The 21477-nt window shown below is 45.6% G+C and overlaps 1 protein-coding gene and 1 pseudogene across 1 annotated transcript in view; one reads left to right on the forward strand and one right to left on the reverse strand.

Annotated features, from left to right (window-relative positions):
* Positions 1–1577: 1577 nt before the first annotated feature.
* Positions 1578–21477, reverse strand: part of LOC147890726 (uncharacterized) — a 34500-nt gene continuing 14600 nt past the window's right edge. The window contains exons 3-5 of the mRNA XM_087389228.1: positions 6483–6699; positions 2407–2603; positions 1578–2273 (exon numbers count right to left, since the gene is read on the reverse strand). Of these exons, the coding sequence (XP_087245354.1) occupies positions 2012–2273; positions 2407–2603; positions 6483–6699 (676 nt within the window). The 3' untranslated portion in view covers positions 1578–2011. The remainder of the gene's footprint in view (positions 2274–2406; positions 2604–6482; positions 6700–21477) is intronic.
* On the forward strand, positions 9240–10839 carry LOC147890727 (uncharacterized; annotated as a pseudogene).

Below are 21477 nucleotides of genomic sequence, written 5' to 3' on the forward strand. Positions count from 1 at the left end.
TTCTTGCGAGAAATGGACAGGTGATTAAGGCAAAAAAGACGTGGAAAAGGCCAAAAATATGTGAAAATTCAGAGTCGTATCTTGAAAAACCTGCCCTCCTCGAGGCAGTGCTAACAAATGATGTCCAAGACATCCTAACCCGTCTCTAGGGACTTATATCGATTCTGTGGGAAGAGATAGATTTGTAAGCTCAGACTAGTCTATACTGTAATCATGAAAGGATGGAAGGGGATATAGAGGGAAAGCTAAGGGAGGCTGCTAAGAGCTGGAGGGAGCTGGAAGAGTAAATACGCAGATGTCTAACACAGCTGTGGATCCTTTGGTATACTCTTTAAGTACAGATTCATCCGTGATATAGTGATGCGGCTAGACTATGTAAGTCTCTCGCTGTGTAGTATTATGTAATAAAATCCATTGCCTTGGGAACAGTTAGGATCAGTCTTGAGCACGAAAATTTTGACCCTGATTCTACCATAAGACTCTACACGTACTGTGACTGTGTGTGAGAATTCGTCAATGCATGTGCAGAGTACCAAAATCCAATAATCAGTCCTTTCCCTTTTGCTTAAAGGGCATTAAATTTCAGCTAATTGCTAGAGAATTACATGTTAACAAAAACGGCCCATCTAACAGCTCATAAAAAGATCGGACAAGAGCATTGGCCCCCGAGTCTGAGAGGTTACAATGAGACTTTCTAAAAGAAATATCTGTCCAGTCTCACATGGACTCCAGAGGTTAAACAGTGGTCTTTGTAGCAGTTAGCCATATTCACAAACGTGTTAACTTGGAAGTCATTATATGCCATAACACACATTAGACATGCTTCCTTAGATGACACCAGAAAATATTGCAATTCATTAGTAAGCTCTCTCTCTCTCTCTCTCTCTCTCTCTCTCTCGGTATATATATCCAGCAAATTAGGTCAAAACCAGCTGGCAGCTGACAGAGAAAGGATTCAATCCTAACGAGGCACAGAATACTTCTCTCTGGTGCTCTTCAATTAAAGATTTCCCAAAGTTGATGGTAATAGACCTGCTCTTGACCGATGACATTCAGCAATCAAGTGGAGCAGGTACAATAAGCCCCCAAAAAACAAAGACTAAACGACTCCTACAGAATGCGATTCCAGAACACCATGAAACTTTGACAGACAGATGTGCTTAGGGTTGAAGTGAAATATCACATTATGCATAACTCAGCAGTAAAATCTTCAAGGATTCAAGTTCCTGACCCTAACCTACATGAAAATCACCCTTCCAAAGCAATGCTAACATAAAGGCATTCAACTGAACTGTAGAAATCTGACAGTTTTGACAAAACCGTTGAAAGACTCCAAATTTGACCTGTTCAGAGAGAAAAAGTCAGGAGTCTCTTTGGACTCCCATGTTCTGCATAGGTCTTCACTTTGGAGTCCTTAAGCCAGATGGACAAAAGGAAGGCCAATTCATGCTCCAATCGTGGATATTAACAGCAGCCAATTAATAATCAACAAGCATAGAAACTTTTATTCACAGTCAAAAGCTCATTACTTTTTTATAATTAAAAAACGTGAAACTTCTTTACCAGAAAAACACGACCTTTGAACTATGAGTTAAATTGTAAGGACACTGAACAGGTGTTATCTTTCACAAGGGGGTTTATCACTTTAACCAATCCCTCAGAAGTTAGTACGGCTTCTTCCCCAATGCAGCATTCTGTCGAAGAGGCGCCACCAGCCACATGACAGTGGTACAACACTAGACGAGCAAAAGGATTCATAAGGCTTGAGATTACATTAATAAATAAATAGTATTCTGAGGTTGCAATGTTGCACCTCGAGCTAGAGCTTCCCAAAATCTGATATTACCAGGTACGACACACTTGTTATGCATGCTACCTGATAATATTTTGCGATAAATACGACAGCAACATGATTTGCAATGAGGGCAGGAGACTCTGTACACTCTAATCAGAATCCTCACCTGGACACAATAGGGCATAGGGCAGATTTCCAACAAAAGACAAAACAATCCTAAACTCGTAGAATTCTTTTTGTAGTACTTTGATTTTTTGATTCTAAAGGATGCACTCTTACATCATGCAGAACAAGTAACTCAAGGGTGCTAGCTTCTTGAAGCCACCCTCCAACGACAGATCCAGTAGAAATGAGCCTGCCCTCATTATATTTAGCAACTCGAAAAGGAGCACCAATCTTTAGAAGATGAGCTTCCACTGCTTGCTTCACAATGCTCTCTCCAGCTACCTTGCTGTGCCTACCCCAACCAGTCAATATACTGCCAAGCAATATGAATTGATCAATGATCAGCCGTAATACATTATCCTCATCATATTTTAAGCAAGCCAAAAACTAGAAACAATGCATTGCCATTCAGCACAAAAGAATTACAACGCAGGACAGGCAATTACCTCAAAAGCTTGGGTAGCTCATATCCCTCAAATACAATGGATCGGATATTCAACAACCATGCATGGACCATGGCTTGAGCAGCGCCAACCGACATCAAGTGCAGGTCCAGACAGAATTGGTGTGGCGATGTTTGCCAAGCATGATCCCAAACATGTCGCCTCCTTGCTGCAAGAACAACTTTCTGTGCACCTTCCCTCTGCGAACATGAACGAAATAAACGATTGATTAGGTTTAATCCCTGAAAGTCTCAACAGGAAAAACACACCTAATGTTTGGCATTTATAATTTTGGTTTAAATCCATGAAAACATCAACAGGCAAAATACCTCTGTTGTTTGGCATATATTATTTGGGAACATCCCCAGTTCTCTCTCTCTCTCTCTCTGTCCCATATGCCCGCCAGGCCTCCCGCAGACGTTAATACATCTCACTCAGTCCGTCCTTTCCCGCTCCCTTTCTCCAGCTGCTCTTCCCGCCTAGCACCGAGCTCCTCCCGTATATTTTCCCGCTCCGGCTCCTCCGGGCGGCTGTAGTTACAGCAGCAGTACACCAGCAAGGGGCGGCCCCCAGAACTAGTTCGCAGCGGCGGCAGCGTCAGAAGCAGCAGCCCGCTTCGAATCCAGGTCGGACAGGAGGGGGCAGCCCTCTTTTCACAGATCATCAGCCTAAGAGAGGTACAAGAGCAACCTATCTTCAGCCCCCAGGCTGAGCCTAGCCCTGGGCTTAGTCTGGGGTGTTAGAGACAGCACAAAGGGACCCTAGTTATTCACAAGCCATCATGGAGTTCCCAAAGGTGAAGACCTTTGTTAAACCCCTATCAGCAAACCCTCCTGCGTCATACAGGAAGTACTACGGATACACAGGAAAGCAGCACCTGCACCGCACTTGGTAACCAAAGTCCATAACACGGTTACCAATAAGGTCAAATCGATCAAAGAGGAAATCTCCGCAACGATGAACAACAAAATCAGCAAAAGTGAAATATATGGGGAGGTACAAGAACAGGAAAAAAGGGTGGCTAATGCTCTATGTCTATGCATAGGATGATTACCTGAAGATTGGCATGAGGGGAGCCTGCCAGAAGCCCTGGACTTAATCTGGGGTGTTAGAGACAGCACAAAGGGACCCTAGTTATTCACAGGCCATCATGGAGTTCCCAAAGGTGAAGACCTTTGTTACAACCCCTATTAGCAAACCCTCCTGCAGCAACACCCGGCCCATACACCAAGAAACCATCAAGATTTATCCACACAACCAAATCTACTTAGACCTTGGTGGGTTGAAAGAAGCCAAATCTCCACTGGCAAAAAGACATCATACAGGAAGTACTACAGATACACAGGAAAGCAGCACCTGCACCGCACTTGGTAACCAAAGTCCATAACACGGTTACCAATAAGGTCAAATCGATCAAAGAGGAAATCTCCGCAACGATGAACAACAAAATCAACAAAAGTGAAATATATGGGGAGGTACAAGAATAGGAAAAGAGGGTAGCTAATGCTCTATGTCTACGCATTGGATGATTACCTAAAGATTGGTATGAGGGGAGCCTGCCAGAAAAAAATGATAATATCATAGCAGCAACCCCTCAGATTGAGTGGGACTTAAAGGATATAACCATTGTGGCTCTAGCTCAAGTGGTACTAAATGACAAGAAAGCAAGAATCAAGATTCTCATGCAAACAAATAAGTTGAAAGGCACCAACGTATGGATATCAGAGGAGCTCGCCCTGATTCAGCTAAAGATGAAGTCCACAGAAATGAACAAAGTGAAGGACGCTCGCAAAGAAGGGGAAATGGACTGTCTAGAGAGATGGAGAAGCATTTATCAAAGATTTTAAATCCATACCCCAGGACTCTTAGTCTTAAAACAGCTGACTATCTCACCTAGTACCATGTAGCTTATCTATAATAACTTTGGAAGTGGTGTATGCACTCCCAATAGACCCTCAGTCTATAACTGATGTTTGGTATTTAGCCTTTTGAAGTGTGCACTGTCTCATAGTCATGTGAGGGCTTCTGAAGACATCTCTCTCTCTCTCTCTCTCTCTCTCTCTCTCACACACACACACACACAGAGGTGATGGAGTTGAAAATTTAAAGTTTCTGACACGTTGTTCTTTGCATACACTAGTTGCAGCTCCAGGCGACTCCATCTAGGAAGCAGGTCACGGGACACACGAGCCCGCACCAATACCGACCGTTGGTCGTCCACCTGATGATGGATCATCGGTAAGTCAATGCTATTTGAGTTCGTGATTGAGGGTTTTCCAGCTTATACAAGCCATATGGAGACTCCCAAGGTGATATTATTTGTTCCCTCGACCCTGGCTAGTGGGTTCTCTTACTCAACTTTTTCCCGGATTCCAACTCCATATGCAAAGATATATCAAAGGAAGAAGCGTATTTCAGATCCACAGGAACATGTTTAATACTAGAGCTTGAAGATCAAGAAGTCAAGCTCCAGCTTGCAGCTCTTGAGAGGAAAGTTCGTGATATGGAAAGCGTGAATTCATCCATGAGGTTAGGTGAAATCAACAAAACAAGAGAAGCTGATGTACACAGCAAATTGAACAAAGACAATCTATACATGAAGTGAAAGAGCAAGAAGCCAGAGAAACTAACACGCTGATTTATATACCAGATGGCCATCTTGGCACAGGGGAATACACAAAAGATAAAATCAATTGTGTCTGGCTGTCTTGGCACAGGGGAATACACAGAAGATAAAATCAACTGCCTCAAGGAGAAGATACCACAAGTGGAATGGGATTTGAAATATCTAGCAAAAGGGAACACAAATAGAAATCTCTCTCAGTGACAAGGCAGTAAGGATCAAGATTCTCCAACAAACACACAAGCTGAAGGGCACGAAAATATGGATATTTGAGAAGCCCACTCCAACTGTTTTGTCATGAGGCCAACCAGGTCATATGTGAGGATCTTGTGCAACTACACACATTCCGGACCTGGTTGGAACCGAATGAGCTTCCAGGAAGCTCAGCTTCTACAGATATCATTGCCTACAAATATCAGATGAGAGGCTTATTGAGCCACCAAGATATACACAGATTCATTTACCCCACTCACATTGGGCAGTTTCAAGTCTCTTCACATAGACTCCTTATTGAGAGTGGTTGAGCAAAGGGTCTACCCGGGGAGAGATGCATACGCACTTTGTGTGGCCTATAGGAGATCGAGTCGAAGGAGCATTTCATCTTCAGATGCCCAGTATACTATGAGATTAGAGAGAGATTCTCTCGTCTTCAGAGATAGCTCCGAGTTGTTATTCCAATTTCTCTCTTTTCCAAATCAGAGATGCCTGGCCGCATTCATTCACGAGGCAATCAGACATCGCGCCTACTCAAATCTCAAAGATCAAAAGGAGCGTACCTTGGTAGGCTCTTCTCAAAGCATGATCACGGAGTTCTTCCAGCCGGACCACACAAACTCCCCCCTACCTAGGGGTGATCAAGTCCCAGGACCCAGAGCCAATGACATGGCAGCTTAGGCAGAGGGTTGATGCACATATTACACTTGGGGGCATTCCCTCCATGTTCAGAGTGGGAGCGTGACCGACACACATCAAAATTGCCCTTGTTAGATGTAGGAAGACAAGTGCCTAACTAAGCATTTAACAAGCATTTAACAAGTTTTACACACCTTTGTGAACAATACCTGTGAAGACAAGTCCCTCCACAACACTATGAACTAAGCATTTAACAAGTTTTACATACCAGTTTGTGAACAATACTTGTGAAGAAAAGTCCTTCCACAATCTTGTCCTTAAATTTTTTGCCTAAGACTAACTTTCACAGAAATATTAAAAAATATGACAACATTTATTAAAATGATGAATACTTATCAGCAATAACTGTCAATAAACAGCTTCTTCCAAACATGCACCTAAAACTAAACTATTGAAACAATATTAAAACACGTACAATTAGATTCACACACCTGAAAGAGTACAAGAATCACATGTAAATGTGGTCGAACATTTGTAGTATGTAAATTATTCAAAACAAAGTAAAAGACATTACAACTTGAATAATTGAAAGGGGTTTGCACACCTGACCAAAATGCCACAAAACATCAGCAAGGGCATTGTAAAATGCTGCAGCAGTAGAGAGATCCATTCGAGCGACCTCGTCAAATAACACTTCTGCGTATCCCCAAACCTGCTGCTTCAATCCCATCAATAAGCCATGGGCCACCCCGTAGACCTTACTATCAAACTTGCGGAGTTCCTCCAAGAGTAAGGTAGCCTCTCCAAATGATGCACACCGGCTGCACAGTGCAATAATTAAGCAAAGAAAAATTACATAAATAAAGACGTGGCTGCAAATGCTTCAAAGCCTATTCTAGTAACTCCAATCTATCACATTGTAGCAATGCAATGCCTAAAAACATGTTGCCCCCTTCAAAACGCTTCTTTCCATACACAATATACCTAGATGAATCCAAGAACATTCCCAAGCTCATCCTCTAAAAACACAACATAGTGCAGTTTCAATCTCACGATAGTCACTCATAAGATTGAAAACCATAAACTCCATCACGCATAACAGGGACTAGCTACTATGACATCCCCACTGACGTCATCAACGCCCAACAGTGGGTGTAGACCATAGTATAAAAGTAAGCTCTCACACATACAAATCCACACACCCACACAAGCATTTGTAGCTTGAATGAAGAGATTTGGACTACTTTTTGATTAGCCTTCTCCTTTAGTGCTAGCCTTCGTCATGGCTGAGTTTGCCCTTCACCTCCGGAGTGCCGACAGAAACTCAGTACGAAAACTTTGTATAAATGGATGCTCAAGTACCAAACGAGCGTCTAAATCTAAATCTAGCTGATAGGGCAACGCACCATTTAAGATAGAAAGAATTATCAAAATACCAACAGGTCGCAACTTAGACGAAAACTTCACATACGCAATATATTATTCATTATTATATTGTGTTTGTTTATTTTTTAACAGGATTATGGGGCATGGGGTTTTATAATCCCCAAGGGCTGGCAGGTCGGCCAGCAGCAAGCTTGGTCTGCCCTTGTCAGTTAGTTAAGGCTCAAGTTGGCCCGATCTAGGAGAGCTTCAGCAGTGCAGCACCTCTTGACCTTACTAGATGAGCACCAAAGCTAAATACCTGCACATATTTTTGGGCTCCTCTCTATTTAGAGGCACTCAGCAGCATAGAAGACCAATGACTTTGCATCAAGTACCAGCTACGAACACAAGTCATCTTGTAATGAAGGTGGGAAAAGGACGGGTTTTATGTGGGAAATAGGTGGGAAAATAGGAAGGGAATTGTGGGGAATGAGGGGGACTATATAAGTCAACCCCAAAAGATTTGTAAGGTACGTATTGATTTGACATCGAATCTACATCACTTCTGCTCCTCCTCTCCTGTGCACTTCCCCTACCTAGTTCACTCTACCCTCTCCCCCCCCTTTCCACTCATTCTCACCGTGCCCTCCGTGGCCTTCTTCTCCTTCCCCGTTCCCCCTCCTCTACATTGGTATCAGAGCAGTTCTCGGGCCTATTGTGGGAGAAGACATCTCAAGTGCTGCATACTTCGATGTCATTTTCATTTATACTGCCAGGGTCACACCGTAACCCAATCGACGTCCGTCTTCTTTCTAGTTCTCCTTTGCGGGAAGAGATGCAGGTTATCGTGGTGCGGATGAACATGAAGGAGATAAGCTGAAGCAGAAAAGGGAAGAGGCAACTCTGCCATCCGTCGCGCCTCCAACTCTGCCGTCCGTCGCTCCAGCTCAAGCTCGTTTTTCTTTTCTCCTCGCCACTGCTCCATACATAGGCTCGATTGCATAGCTTCGTCGTAGAAGCTGACACAGGCCAGCAGACAACCACGACAATTTCCACATCTCCACCACAGCTATCACCATCGCTTTCCGTCCCCGCCACAGCCACACAGCCTCCGTCGTGCCCACCGTTTTCGTCTCCGTCGTGCGTCCAGTCCTCCGCCACAGCCACCGCCTTCCGTCGTCCCGTTTTTGTTCCCCCTTCCGTCGCCACCATTTCCGTCACCCACCCGCGCCTCTCGCTGGCCACCGCTTCCACCACCGCTTTCATACCTTAGAATAATTTTCTAATCTATTTCCTAAAGTTAGTAAGGTTAGTTAACCTGGGGGTAGTTAACTCGTTAGTTGTGGGTTAGTTTAGTTAGTCTAGTCCTAACAGTCCTAGTTAGGCTAGGACAGTCCTAACGGTCCTAGATAGGCTAGGACAGTCTTAGCAGTCCTAGCTAGGCTAGGACAGTCCTAGGGCTTCCCCCCCCCCAAAAAAAAAAAAAAAACCTCTTTTAGGGCACTTCTACAGCCCCGTTCTGGGCCCTTCTCAGCCACTTTTTTTGGCTCATTTCGAGCATTCTCTCCATCGTCTTCACCAAGTTTTCTTCAAGCCTCTTCATCGACTACATCGCGCACTCATGGCCCCCAAGCGTGCACCCCGATCAGATGAGACATCTCAACATGGCGATGATGTTGCTCAGCAGGAGCAGATGCCAGTTACAGAGCGTGTATCTCCTTCACAGCCAGTTTCTGCTATGCCTACCGACACACAGTTTCTAGATGCATTGGCCTCGATGCTTCAGGGGGCTTTTCAACAAATGGGTCAGCAGTTGGGGCAGCAGCTCACCACTGCTATGGCTATGCACGATACAGCTATCACCCAGATGGGTCAGCACATTGGGCAGCAGATCACTACTGCCATCACTATGCATGATAAGGGCAAGCAGCCCGCACCCCAGCACGGGGATCAGTCGGATAGCCAGGGTGATTTTTCTGACCCGCGCAGGGGGTTTATGGCTGATGCCCGTCGCACTTATGATTCTGGTTCTATGCATGCACCCCAGCATGGGGATTATGTTGATATGGGTGATGCCTTGCCCGTGCCGCCGAGCACTTCATTGTTTGAGGCCAGGCCGCCATTTGGCTCACAGATTTCATTGGCTGAGCCATCCATTTTGGGCCGGCATACTGGCACATTTCCGCCCATGGCGAGCATGCCTGGATTGGGTGTTGGTTTTCGAGGCAGTTGGGACAGAGGCCAGTCCTCTTCTCAGCCTTTCTCTATGCCACCCACTCACCGTGATGTTTTTGGTAGACAGACTCAGCAGGGATTGCATGCTTCGATGACACCTCCTGTGAACACATTCAGTCAAACTCAGCTTGTGTATCAGGGAGGTAATGCTTTCAGCCAGACCCATTTTGTGCATCAGGGGAGTGGTTCTCCTATCCAGCAGGATGCTGGAATTGGGCACCATGCAAACATGGATGATATGTTCTCAGATCCTTACGTTCATACAGGGCCTTTCCTGAGGATGTACGTGATGAAATGCCCTTTTCACAATATGTGAGCTTTAAGCGTGAGGATGCTAGATATGCTGTTGGTCACTTCAGGAATAATGCAGCCAAAGATGTGAAAGACAAACTCTCTGTGCACAAGTTTAAAGGGGACACTCGCACTCCCAATGAGTTGGAGGAGTGGCTCACGAAGCTGGAAGATTATTTCCGCTTCTACCCTAAGAACAATGAGGACAGGATCATTTTTGCTAGTATGCATTTACAGGATTATGCACATACATTGTGGCGGTACATGAGAGAGTCACCTCAGAAGCCGACCACATGGAAACAGTTCAAGGAGCTTATGGTCACGACTTTCGTCTCGGCCCTAATCCTCGAGCAATACCTTGCTGAGTTTTATGCACTATCTCAGACGGGTACAGTCCAGGAGTACTTGCAGCGTTTTTGGAGACTTCCCTTGTTTGTACAAGACATTTCTGAGAAGGGGAAGCTGCTGCGTTTTATTCAAGGCTTAAATTCCCCTCTGGCTGCTGATGTGAGAGCTCATAATCCCCAAACCATTGAGCGGGCAGCCCAGCTAGCTCAGGTGTTTGAGCCAAAATATGCAGGCAAGTACAAGCTTGTGTCAGGTAGCTCTTATGGCGCTGTTTATGAGGCTGACAGGAAGTCAAAGTTTGCTGATTGGGCTGATAGGAAATCAGCAGTTGCCCCCTTTCCACGATATCCAACGGTTACAGGGAGTAAAATGCTATATGCCAAGCCATACCGGCCCACGGACGCAATGCCGGGTGTCAAACCCAGTGCAAGTTCTGACAAATCAGATGTTAAACAACACTCCAGGGCCATAATGGAAAGTAGGAAAAAGGCTAATCTATGCTTTAGATGTGGAGAGAAATGGACACCTGAGCGTCGAGATGTGTGCAAGATGAAGAATGTCAGCTCAGCCAAACTCAGCATGATAATTGAATTCTCAGATGATGAGGAAGTCACTGATGTTGCAGACCCCCATGATGTCCCTCATGAGGAATTGACAGGAGCTCATGATGCAGATGAAGCTCCTGACACAGCAGCCACAAAGGGGACTGCATTTCCCTTTGACCCGGGTGGGGCTACTGAGCAAGCCACTCATGTGTTGCATGAGATTGATATTCAGCCTACATGTGGCAGGAAAGGCTGTAAGCCAACATTCTCTCGGGTGGAGCATCAACTTACAATGCCTTTTCATGTCAGAGGTGATGCTAATGGTAATGTTCCTGTGGATGATGAGCAGATTTATTGGGATGCCCAGTCTAAGCTGTATACCATCTCACTTCATGCCTTGATGGGTGCCAAAAGTGCTGACACAATCGGGTTGAAAGGAATGATTAATGGCAGATCTGTTCATGTATTGGTAGACAGTGGTAGCACTCACAATTTCATTAATTGCAGGACATTGCAAAGAGTGGGATTGATTGCTACTAAGATAGACCATGGCCTGAAAGTGGAGATAGCTAATGGACAGCATATGATCAGCAGACATTGTTGCCAGGATGCCAGGATCAAGTTCTCTGAAGACTTTGCAGGTGATCTTCTGGCATTGGATATGGGGCCAATAGATGCTGTCCTGGGGTGTGATTGGCTGCAATCATTGGGGAAAATCAGCATAGATTTGAATGCCTTATCTCTTGAATTTTGCCACAAGGGTAGATCGGTTACATTGCAGGGCATGGTAACTCGGAAATTGCAGGTCATTTCAGCAAGGCAGCTAGCTAGGGAGCTCAAGAAAGAAAGTACCATATATGCATTGAATGTCTCTGTACCTCAGGAAGGTGGCATTCCCCATGTGGATAATTGTGAAATGCAGAAATTGCTCTTAGAATTCGGGGATGTGTTTGCTGATATGCCATCTCAGTTGCCCCCAAAAAGAGATGTTGATCATGCCATAGTCCTGGAACATGGTAGTAAACCAATAAACAAGGCTCCGTACCGACTCTCTAAGGTTGGACGGGAAGAAGTGGCAACACAGGTGCGAGATTTGCTTGAGTAAAACTTCATTGCTCATAGCACCTCGCCATTTGCATCTCCAGTACTCCTGGTGAAGAAGAAGGATGGCTCTTTCCACATGTGCATTGATTACAGGGATTTGAATAAGACCACCATTAATAACAGGTTTCCTATTCCCAGGATTGATGACCTGCTGGATGAGCTCAAGGGTGCTCAGTATTTCACGAAGATTGATTTGAGGTCAGGTTACCATCAGATCAGGATGAAAGAGGGTGATGAGCATAAGACTGCCTTTCGTACAAAAAGAGGATTATATGAGTTCAAGGTGATGCCTTTTGGTTTGACTAATGTACCAGCCACCTTCCAGGCACTCATGAACAAGATTTTACACCCCCTTCTTTTCAAATGTGTGCTGGTATTTTTTGATGACATTCTCATTTACAGTAAGGATGCACAGGAACACATAGGCCATGTCCGACAAGTGCTAGAAATCTTGAGGATGCATCAGCTTTATGCCAAGGCCAGCAAGTGCACATTTATGGCAGATGAGGTTGAATATCTTGGACATGTTGTAAGCAGGCATGGAATCAAGGTAGACCCAACTAAGGTGAAATGCATTAAGGAGTGGCCGCAACCACATAATACCACGCAGCTCAGGGGTTTTTTGGGTCTTGCTTCTTTTTACAGGAGGTTCATCAGACACTTTGCCAAAAGGGCTGCCCCTCTCACTGATTTGCTGAAAAAGGATGCCTTCCAATGGTCAGAAGCAGCACAACTCAGTTTTGAGAATCTCAAGGATGCCCTTAGTAATGCACCTGTATTGGTGTGCCCTGATTTCTCACAGTCTTTCATTGTTGAGACAGATATCAGTGGCAAAGGTTTAGGGGCTGTCCTAAGACAGGAACATGGGGTGATTGCTTTTGAGAGCAGGAAGTTTAATGCCAGGGAGATGACTTATCATGTGTACGATCAGGAGATGCTGGCAATCTTGCATGCTTTTGCAAAATGGCACCACTACCTGTACGGTAGCAAGATTAAGGTCAAAATGGATCACAGGACACTCAAGTACTTTTTAACGCAGCCTAATTTATCCATGAAGCAGAAGAGATGGTTGGCTGCAGTTCAGTCCTATGACTTCGACATTGAGTATAGAAAAGGGAAAGAGAATGTGGTTGCTGATGCCTTGTCCAGGATGTGGTCATGCAAACTGTCTGCCATTTCCACGCTTCATCAGGAGTGGATACTTGGGATTCGGGAGGAATACATGCAAAATTCTGATGCAGCCCCTATCTTTGTGGAGTTACAGAGTCCGTCCAGCCAAGAACATGTTCGATTTCAGCTCCGCAATGGACTGTTGTGGTGCAAGGATAGAATTTATCTTGTACCAGACTCCAAGTACAGGTTGTTGGTCTTACAGGAAATGCACTCATCTCCTATGTCAGGGCATACGGGTATCACCAAAACATATGAGAAGGTCAAAGAAAGCTTTATGTGGGATGGCTTGTGGCGAGATGTGGTTAAGTATGTCAGTGAATGTTTGCCCTGCCAACAAAATAAAGTGGACAGCCGGTTACCCGCAGGCCTTCTGCAACCGCTACCCATTCCTGAAGGCAAATGGACTCACATTGCCATGGATTTCATTACAGGCTTGCCTTCTACAGATAAGGGTTGGGATAGCATATTCGTAGTGGTTGACAGGATGACCAAGCAGGCCCATTTCATACCGACTAGGACTCGGTACTCCGCTTCACAGGTTGCCTGGCAATTCATTGAGAATGTGTTCAAGCACCATGGTTTTCCTCAAGAGATTGTCAGTGACAGGGATGCTAAGTTTATGGGTCACTTTTGGCAGGAGTTATTCACTGCAGTTGGTACTTCCCTTGCGCCTAGTACTGCTTATCATCCCCAAACGGATGGACAATCAGAGAGGGTGAACAAATGGCTGGAGGAATATTTAAGGCATTACTGTCATGACACACAGAAGTCTTGGGACAAATGGTTAGCATTGGCTGAATTTTGTTACAATAGCACCAAACACCTCTCTATTGGCATGAGTCCATTCGAGGCAATGTATGGATGCAAAGTGGGAATGCCTTCTAGGGTTGCAGACTTGGCTATGAAAAATCAGCAAGCAAGAAATGACTTGGAGAGTATGGATGCCCTTCTGCAATTGGCTAAGAATGGATGCCCTTCTGCAATTGGCTAAGAAGAATATGCAGGATGCCCAAGCCAAGCAGAAGAAGTATGCGGATGAACAAAGGAGGTACTTATCTTTTGAAGAAGGGGATTATGTGCATTTACGTCTCCATAAGAATCGATATGCCTCGCTGAAAGGTAATACCAACACAAAGCTTGCCCACAGGTATTATGGTCCCTACAAAATCATCCGCAGAGTTGGGAAGGTAGCATATCAGTTGGAACTACCCAGTACCTCCAGGATCCATAATGTTTTCCATGTATCCTTGCTGAAACCACATGTAGGACAGCATGTCCAGGTTCTTCCTCAGTTGCCGCCTATGGATGAAGAGGGCCACATCATTTATGTGCCACAGCAAATCAAAGGCTTCAGAGATCATGTGCTCAGGAACAAGGCTTACATAGAATACCTCATCAAATGGAAAGGTTTATCTGAAGATGAGAATTCTTGGCAACCCGAGAGCATTGTGCAGGACTACCCCTATCTCCTACAAAGCTGATCGGGTTCTGCTGTATTTTTCCATTTTAGGCAGCCTCATGGAAATTTTGAGGGCAAAATTCTTTGGGAAGGGATGGCTGTAATGAAGGTGGGAAAAGGACGGGTTTTATGTGGGAAATAGGTGGGAAAATAGGAAGGGAATTGTGGGGAATGAGGGGGACTATATAAGTCAACCCCAAAAGATTTGTAAGGTACGTATTGATTTGACATCGAATCTACATCACTTCTGCTCCTCCTCTCCAATGCACTTCCCCTACCTAGTTCACTCTACCCTCTCCCCCCCCTTTCCACTCATTCTCACCCTGCCCTCCGTGGCCTTCTTCTCCTTCCCCGTTCCCCCTCCTCTACACATCTGATGCGGAAGATATCCTAAAAATACTACACCCCACACTCTCAGTTCAATACGTGTGATTAAAATTAATAAAGAACACTTCAGATCTGAAAATATACCACATAGAAGTACAGCCACTACTCATGTATATAGAGAATATGAAATACAAAAACTTGCCCAGCAGTATGCCACAACTTATTTGGCACTCCTTTCTGCACTAAGTGATGTAAAGCTCTCTCTCAGACCCGCCGCTTCTTCCAGATCTGACCGGCCAGCCCTTTGCCGACTAGCATTCCCTGAACCAGCCCGCCTGGCAACATGCTGCCAACTGCAGACTGCAGTCCATATACCTAGATGAATCCAGGAACATTCCCAAACTCATCCTCTAAAAACACAACATAGTGCAGACTGCAGTCTAGGCTTATATAAGGCCCTTCCTTCAGGTGCCTCTTTGATTGGTAATTCCCATCCCTTCTATCCTATACCAGCGCCTATGGTTGGGCCTATTCAGCCACACAGCCAGCCCTAGAACTGGGCATACAGTCAGCCCTAGATGCTCACCCACGTGCTTTTATAGACACATGCTCTTGAACAACACAGCTTTTATTTTCCTTGCTCATTTTGAGATGTTAAACATCAAGCGCATAAATTCTTGAATAAAAGCCACTCTTGAGCCCATGATTGAGTAAAGGAGGTCAGCAGAGAACAATTTAAAACTATGTGCTCCTATTTGATAGAGAAAACAATCCAAAATCAGAAGAAAGCAAGGAGACAAATCAGGGCAATGTCTGAATTTTGAGCGCAGCAAGGATGTCACTTTGAGCTGATTGAAAGGCTTGAAGTTCTACTGCCCTTGAAGTCAAGCATGTGTGAAGAAAAGCTAAGATCAAAGGGACTTATTTAAGACAGATTCTAATAAGGACCGAGACATTGAAGGCCACATCCCACTGCAAGAATACTGGCATTAGACCTGGCTGTGAGAACGTCAAATGTATTGCCTTATTTGTATACCTAGATGAATCTGTCACGATCTGTGACGTATTCCTTTCTCTATACCTTAGACTTATGGATGGTTTGATGAATGGACACTTGTGGAAGGGTATGCCCTTTCAACGGGACACTTCCTATGAGGCACAACCCTTCACAAGAGACATTCTATTGAAGGGACACTCCCATTGTAATGTACCCTCTCATCAAGGGCCACACCCTTCACAAGGGGTACACACCTCTTCATGCACACACTTTGGAGTACACACCTTTTCATGTGTGACTCTTCACTCTCTATATAAGAGAGTCCCAATTGTATGGATGACACTACATACACTCAAGCAATACAAAAATTCCTTGTTCTCTGCTATTTCAGTCTCCTTTCTGTTCCTTAGCACATTTCTAAATATAGTAAATCTAGGATTTCTTACAGTGGTATCAGAGCAAATTTCGCTCATGCCTGTAGGAAATGCCCCCCACCTTCTAGCGCCTATGTGATACATCTCTTTCCGCTAGAAGGATATCCGCGCACATTGTGCATGGAAGAGATGGAGAGAATGAGCGTAAAAATTTTTAGCGCCAACCCCACCTAAAGTCATCAATGGCCTCTCCATCTCCCTCACATCACGAGTTGATGTGAATGGACATGACAAAAATCGTGTCTTTTGATGTGCTTGGGCTGTCCCAAAACCAAGGGACGCACCTTTTTCACCATCGGACGTACCTTTTGATGAAGAGTTTTGACTCCTTACCCAAGGGACACACCCCATCGTGGAAAAAAAGGCACAGCTTTTCGTGTAGGGACACCCCTCTTTAAAATAGGGTTACAGCCCTTCATGAAAGGGTACACCTATTCCAAGGGTCACAACCCTTAGAATAGGCACACCCTTTGGCACCAAGCAACTTACAAAAGGGTACCGAGAGGACCTAAAAAGGGCAACCAGCCCTACACCCAAGGCCAAACCCTAGACTACCCAAGGGTTCATTAAACCCATGTTTTAATTTTTTGGCAACTACCAACCAGCAAGGAAAAAGGGTGAAATTCAATCGCGATTTCACGTCAGCCTATTCTACTCCAAAACAGCCGTACGTGATTTCCGCCTTCTCCTTTTCGAGCAGGCTGCACTTTCGTTCAGGCTTCCATCTGGCATATGCTAGATCGTTCTGCAGCAGCCAGTTCTTGTTGGTTCATCGCCATGATTATCTGTGACCAGCAGCCCTTGCTGCCCTTTTGATCTCGACTCAAACTAGCCTGGCCCCTGCTGCTCATCACGGCCTGTGAACAGCGGCTCTTTGCTGCCCTCTATTTCCAACTAGCCAGGCCTGGTCCTCTTCTAGTACCCCACAAGTTTCAACGCAGGCCATCTTTGCCAGGCTACAAACTTCCACGCAGGAGAAGTGCGCCAGATCTCACGCAATCTGAAAAACGCCTCTGCCAACGTCCATCTGGCTCGAAAGTCTCGCAATGTACCTATTTCTTGTTCACACATCCACGTGGACTTGCAAGAACAGCAACATGGACCTCCGGACAAAGATCTGCAGGCCTTTTCTATGCAGCTAATTGGCAGATCTAATCTATGCGAGATGGATTCTTTCCATTCTATTTCTAAGGATTCTCTTTCATATTGTTATTTGAAGCTCATTATCAAATTACAGCAAATGAAATCCTCCTCCTTAAAGCATGGAAACCCCTGGTAATTCCCCATTCCTTTCAAGGACACCTCAGGCATCATCCGCCACACAATATCGTGTTCAGATTGCACAACCAGCCCATTTCGGAGCTTTTGCATCGTGGGTCTTCTGTGTCACGTGCCCTTCCAGTGACTTGGACCACATCCTATACCTTCAGCGTGAGGCACCTCAATTACATTACTTCCTCAGCACAACCCAGGTTGTGATCCACGAGACACGTAGATACCCAAAACCCGATATTCCTCACAAGTTTGATGTCCATCTTTGGAGAGACTTTTACCCCTCTGCTTCAGCATCTCCAGGGTACTCTCCACCTCTTTCAGCTCCCAAATATCCTCCTGCACAGGTTGTATCTTCCCCAAGACAGTATTTACACTCTGAAGGCACTCCTTCTCCTGGATATCCTCCACTCTCGGCAGCAGCTCCTTATCCCTTCTCAGGTCTGTGGACTCTGCAACCTACCCCTGTACTCTCACGAGCAGTAACACCCACTTCGGCATCACCAGTGTTACCTCAGACATGACCTCCTTTACCAGATTTCCACGGGTGGTTCCATCCTACCTCTCTTGTCCCCTCCAACATGAGCAACCTCAGGGAGCAGCCCGAATCTTCTTTTAGGAATGGTACAAACTAGAGCGCAGGTTCATGCTCTTCTCACACGGACCTCTGCTATGTCGCAACCCTCGCGTGCAGCCTCCACGGAGATAAGCGACTCAAGTCCCAAAAAGACCCCTAAAGTCAACTTACAAGGCGAAGCACTACTTCAACTTCAAATTTCTCAGCTTCAAGACAGCATCTCCGACTTAGTCCAGAAAGTCCAACATCTCCAAGATTCTCGCAATACCACACATACAGAGGATGACGTGACGCCACCGGACCACTATGTGGACTCGTTCCCACCTGAGGTAGAAAACACTGTACTCCATGCCCTCTACCGCTTACTCCAAGCTTCCAAAACTAAAAGACTTTACATTAAACTTCCGGAAGCCTACACTGGTCAACGAAATCGCCGAACAATTAACCAATGGCTCACAAAACTGCGCATGTACTTTGATACTGTTGACCTCACTGAAGGCAAAAAGATTGCCTTGGCAGCCTCCCTCCTCAAGGATACAGCTTTCCTATGTGGGCAACGATGCTTAAAGGACGGCAAAAGCTTGTTAACATGGGAACGTTTTGAACATGTGCTCCGTAAGAAGTTCATACTTGCCAATGCGGACTTCTAAGCACGTTCAACACTCAGACAGTTGGAGCAAACAGGCTCCCTGTCTTCCTACATCTCTCAGTTCACCACATTGGTGCTGGAGATTGATGATTTAACTAATGATGATTGCCTTCATGTCACAATCTGTGACGTATTCCTTTCTCTATTTCTAGACTTATGGATGGTTTGATGAATGGACACTTGTGGAAGGGTATGCCCTTTCGACGGGACACTTCCTATGAGGCACAACCCTTCACAAGAGACACTCTATTGAAGAGACATTTCTATTGTAATGTATCCTCTCATCAAGGGTCACACCCTTCACAAGGGGTACACACCTCTACATGCACACACACTTTGGAGTACACACCTTTTCATGTGTGACTCTTCACTCTCTATATAAGAGAGGCCCAATTGTATGGATGACACACTACAGATATCCTACAGACATTCAAGCAATACAATTATTCCTTGTTCTCTGCTATTTCAGTCTCCTTTCTATTCCTTAGCACATTTCTAAATATAGTAAATCTAGGATTTCTTACAGTGGTATCAGAGCAAAATTCGCTCCTACCTGTAGGAAATGCCCCCCACCTTCTAGTACCGATCTAATACATCTAGCACCAATCTGATACATCTTTTCCGCTAGAAGGATATCCGTGCACATTGTGCATGGAAGAGATGGAGAGAATGAGCGTAAAAATTTTTCTCGCCAATCCTGCCTAAAGTCATCTATGGCCTCTCCATCTCCCACATCACGAGTTGATGTGAATGGACACGACAAAAATCGTGTCTTTTCAGGTGCTTAGGCTGTCCCAAAACCAAGGGACGCACCTTTTCCACCATCGGACACACCTTGTGATGAAGAGTCTCGACTCCTCACCCAAGGGACACACCCCATCGTGGATAAAAGGACACGCCTATTCATGTAGGGATACCCCTTTTAAAAACAGGGTAACACCCCTTCATGAAAAGGTGCACCTATTCCAAGGGTCACACCCCTTCGAATAGGCACACCTTTTAGGCACCAAGCACTTATAAAAAGGGTACCTAGAGGGGTTAAAATGGAAAACCCAGCCCCAAACCTTAGGTTTACCCTAGCTACCCTAGAGTTAAATAAACCCACCTTTTAATTTTTGGGCAACCACCCGACCTAGGCAGCCACAAACGAAAAAGGGACGCACCCCTTGACGTCCGTACGGATTTGCACGCAGGATCTGCCCTCTCCCCTCGCCATTTCGCTGCCAGCCCGCGCCATCTCGCTGCCAGCCTTCACGCGCCATCTCGCTGCCAGCCTTGCCTTGCCATTTTCGCTGCCAGCCCCTCGCCTTTTTCGCTGCCAGTTACCTTGCCATTTGCAGCCCCGCTGGTTTTGCAACCCTGTTCCTTTCCAGCCTGCAACGTGAGCACAGCGCCAGCCAGCCATTCAGTCGCAAAACAGCCTGCAACCAGATTTTCGCCATTGACAGCCCGCCTCCCCTTTTCTGTTTCGCCAGTCTCCCATGACAGCAGCAGCCTGGTGCACCAGCCCCTCTTGCGATCCAGAATTGAGTACCTGCAGCCTAATGCGCCGTTGACAGCCTGCTCTCCTTGGTTCGCCACCTTTTTCCTGCCAGATCAGCAGCAGTTTCAGCCTTCTATCGCGATGAAGACAGCCTATTAAATGCCAAGCCCAGATCTGCTCCTCGCCACCCATTGCAACAAGGACCTCTGGACAGAAATCTGCAGGCCTTTTCTACGCAACAATTTGGCAGATTAAATCATTGCCAGGTGGAGTCTTTCCATTCTGCTTTTAAGGATTCTCTTGTAATTATCAAATTACAGCAAATGAAAGGTGCGTCCTTAAAGCATGGAAACCTCTGGTCATTCACCCGGCATTTCAAGGACACCTCAGGCATCATCTACCACACAATATCGTGTTCAGATTGCACAACCAGCCCATTTCGAAGCTTTTGCATCTTGGGTCTTCTGTGTCACGTGCCCTCCTAGTCATTTGGACCACATCCTATATCTTCTGCGTGAGGCACCTCAGTTACATTACTTCCTCAACACAGTCCAGGTTGTGTTCCACGAGACACGAAGATACCCAAAACCCGATATTCCTCAAGAGTTTGTTATCCATCTTTGGAGAGAATTTTACCCCTCACCTTCGGCATCTCCAGGGTACTCTCCACCTCCTTCAGCTCCCAGATATCCTCCTATACAGGTTGTACCTTCTCCAAGACAGTCTTTACACTCTGAAGGTACTCCTCCTGGATATCCTCCACTTCCGACAGCAGCTCCTTATCCCTTCTCAGATCCGTGGACTCTGCAACCTACTCCTGTACTCTCACCAGCAGTAACAGCACTTTCGGCATCACCAGTGTTACCTCAGACAAGACCTCCTTAACCAGACTTCCACGGGTGGTTCCATCCTGCCTCGCCTGCCCCCTCCAACATGAGCAACCTCAAGGAGCAGCCCGAATCTTTTTCCAGGAATGGTACAAACTAGAGCGCAAGTTCGGGCTTTTCTCACAGAGATCTCCGATACGTCGCAACGATCGCGTGAAGCCTCTCCAGAGATCAAAGACTCAAGTCCAAAAAAGACCCCTGAAGTCAACATACAAGGCGAAACACTACTGCAACTTCAAATTTCCCAACTTCAGGACAGCATCTCCGACTTGGTCCAGAAAGTCCAACAACTTCAAGATTCTCGCAGTACCACACATGCAGAGGATGACGTGACGCAACCAGACGACTATGCGGATTCGTTCCCACCAGAGGTAGAAAACACTCAATTACATGCCCTCTACCGTTTACTTCAAGCTTCCAAAACTAAAAGACTTGACATCAAACTTCTGGAAG

The sequence above is a fragment of the Dipteris shenzhenensis genome, chromosome 18 (assembly GCF_047967505.1).
Source record: "Dipteris shenzhenensis isolate YYH24624 ecotype China chromosome 18, Dip_SZ_1.0, whole genome shotgun sequence".
NCBI lineage: Eukaryota > Viridiplantae > Streptophyta > Polypodiopsida > Gleicheniales > Dipteridaceae > Dipteris > Dipteris shenzhenensis.